This window comes from Chaetura pelagica, unplaced genomic scaffold (genome assembly GCF_000747805.2).
Source record: "Chaetura pelagica isolate M959 unplaced genomic scaffold, ChaPel_1.0 scaffold92, whole genome shotgun sequence".
Lineage (NCBI taxonomy): Eukaryota > Metazoa > Chordata > Aves > Apodiformes > Apodidae > Chaetura > Chaetura pelagica.
The window spans coordinates 1,266,730-1,269,445 of NW_009952404.1; the positions used below are offsets into that span (position 1 = coordinate 1,266,730).

Here is a 2,716-nt window from a genome sequence, read left to right on the forward strand (position 1 = left end):
AGAACTAAAAATTAATTTCACTCCTTTTGGTTTTAAGTCCCACAAATTGCCCCTTTGTTGGTCAAAAATATGTACTATCTCAAGCATTTTCCAAACAGATTTCTTCCATTACTTCCCAGCAGATGTACTATTTTTCAACCAGCCAACATTAAAATCAACAGGAAGATTCCCACTGATACAAAAGGGACTTGGGTCAGGCATAATCACAACAATTTCAATTAGATTTTTGTGAAAAGGATATTCTCCCTTCTGGCAAAATAAACAAATAAAAGAAAACATTTTTCAGCTTTTCTAGGTAAAACAGAGGTCACTGCTGTCCACAAGTGTTGATAAAAAATGGAAAGTTTTGCTATTGCTTGACTTAGAAAAAGCACTGCTAGAAAATTGTGAAAAATTTGGACTCTTCTCTATCCAACTGTTGAAAGATTTGAGAATTTTTAGTGCCAACATACAAAACTTGGCCAAGGATAGGAGTGCTACTGTTTTATACCCAGAGATGGTAGCATTTTGGAATGAACATTCACCACATATCTAAAAAATTCTATGCCTGTAAATACCCCCAAAAATGCCCCCATTCTTTCCTAAAACAAAAACTTCACTTGTCCAGATGTATAAGAACTTAAGGATCAAGTCTGTGTTTTTTCATATGTAAGGTCCCAATCATATATAATTGCACCCAGCTAGACTCCTATGTTCACACAGGACACCACTGACTTCAGCGAATCTCCAAACAGGTTTGGGTTCTGCTTGCAGGGACTAATTACCAGATTGAGACCTATGGCAAGACTTGATTAAAAAAAAAATTAAAAACCCCTCTACATTGTTCAATATACAATAGGTGTAATTTTCTAAATGAGTTTGGAGTCCTTTATTATAGGCCTCTAAAAATTGTTGTTAGGGTTATACATTAAAAATACTAAAGTAATAAAAAAATGAGTATTTTTTTTTTCTGTGTTTCCTTGTTTCCTCCTATGGTACCATTAAGCTATAAATAATTTTAGGATAAAATGCCTAGGTATAAATGAAACTGTTAACTGATCGTGTTTGCCGTTGTCCTTTTCTCACATTGCCCAAGTTGGGTCCATTAATCCAGCATCTTCTCTTGTTTCTTGCCTTCCTTTTTCTTCTTCTTGGATTCTGTCAAGATAACAATAACCATAAAATAATCAGTGTCTAGCAGTCACTGGAATAAATTTTATTCCATAACCCTGAAAATGCCCTTTGCTTTCTCTATGCAGGTAAGTACTATTTTGCTTTCCTCATTCTGAACAAGGAAATGGAAAACAGGACAAAAAGAAGGAAGAAAAAAAAAAACAAAAAAAAAGAAAGACAAAAAAAAAAGGAACAGACGAGGTGTTAGAGGAGATGGAATGGAGAGTCCAGGTCCTGTTCAGAACTCTGCCTATCTGAGCCGCTGACCCTGTTTGTCATGCAAATCATTGTCTCAGGAACTTGCTTCGAAAATAAGAAAACAGCAGGCAGCTCCTGGAGAAACCAGGTCATGGCTCAGTGGAGAGCTGGAAGAAAGCTTTGCACACACTACCCACACACACCCTCCCTTGCTTCCTTTCTGTTTCATTGTTAGTCTTTGGCTTTCCCTGAATCTCAGAGACATTCCAGAGCATGATGAGAAAGCTCATTTGTTTCTTCAGCTCCTCCATTGCCAACTCTTCCCCCTTTGTCTGGGACAAACACCTACATACGTTTGAGAGGCAAGAGAAGTTTGGCCGGGAGACTGTCCAGCGAGCTGGTACCAATAGGACAGGGAGGGGACTAGGGAGCATCTGTTTCTCTGATTATTTTGGGGTAAATAAGGGAACAACGTGAAGGTACAAGTTAAAGTTTCTACATTATAACACCACCTGTGGTAACCACTGTGCTATAGGGCAGTGTGGTGTTCTACAGCTAGTGGAAATTCAGAGGGGCCTAAAAATTGAATGAATTACAGGGAATAGGTAGTATTGTATCACATGTCACCTTGTAATGGGGGAAATAACAGCTCTCACTGGGAATGTGAATAAATCCTTTTGGATACTGCCACAAAACACAAGTTTTGATAGTATCTCCTCAATATAAGGAGACAGAAACTGAGTTTCTGTGAAGCATTCTTCCTGGAACCAAAAGAGCAAGCAGGTAGATCGATGTTTGCCTTCACCCAGATTTAACTTTCCTCCTCTGTTTCTTCCTTCTCAAAAAACACCACCACCACCACAACCCTCCCCCGCCCCAGCTCCCCTCGAAAAAAAACAAACCCTAACAAAAACAAAACACACACACAGCACAACAAAACAAAACAACACAAACAGTCCAAAACCAGACAAATCAACAAAACTATCTCAGGTTAAATGACAAATATCACTGTGAATGAGAGGGTAAGCACTTGGCCCTTAAGGTAGTATTCTTCTTTGTGAATATCGTTTTTTTGTACTCTGACCAGTTTGGGTAATATACACCAACAGTGATTAGCTCTGGCAAAAAAACAGCTTACTTGTATTAAAGCCACAAGAGCCATTCTGACATCTTTCAGCTATGGACAGGGCAAGGGTACCTCCAGAAGAAGGCAGACAGACTTGGGTGATCATGTTTCTCTGATGGTTGGTTCCTGTTTGCCAGTGTTTCAAACCAATATTTTTTTCTTCATCTTTTCAACAAGACAAAAATTGTTTCCAAGAATCCTTCAGTCAAAGCAAAATAAAATAGCTATTTTGCATTTAGT

At 38.4% G+C, this 2,716-nt stretch overlaps 1 protein-coding gene across 1 annotated transcript in view; it reads right to left on the reverse strand.

Annotated features, from left to right (window-relative positions):
* Nucleotides 1-494: 494 nt before the first annotated feature.
* Nucleotides 495-2,716, reverse strand: part of PTN (pleiotrophin) — a 19,475-nt gene continuing 17,253 nt past the window's right edge. The window contains exon 4 of the mRNA XM_010008202.1: nt 495-1,137. Coding sequence (XP_010006504.1) covers nt 1,085-1,137 — 53 coding nt within the window. The 3' untranslated portion in view covers nt 495-1,084. The remainder of the gene's footprint in view (nt 1,138-2,716) is intronic.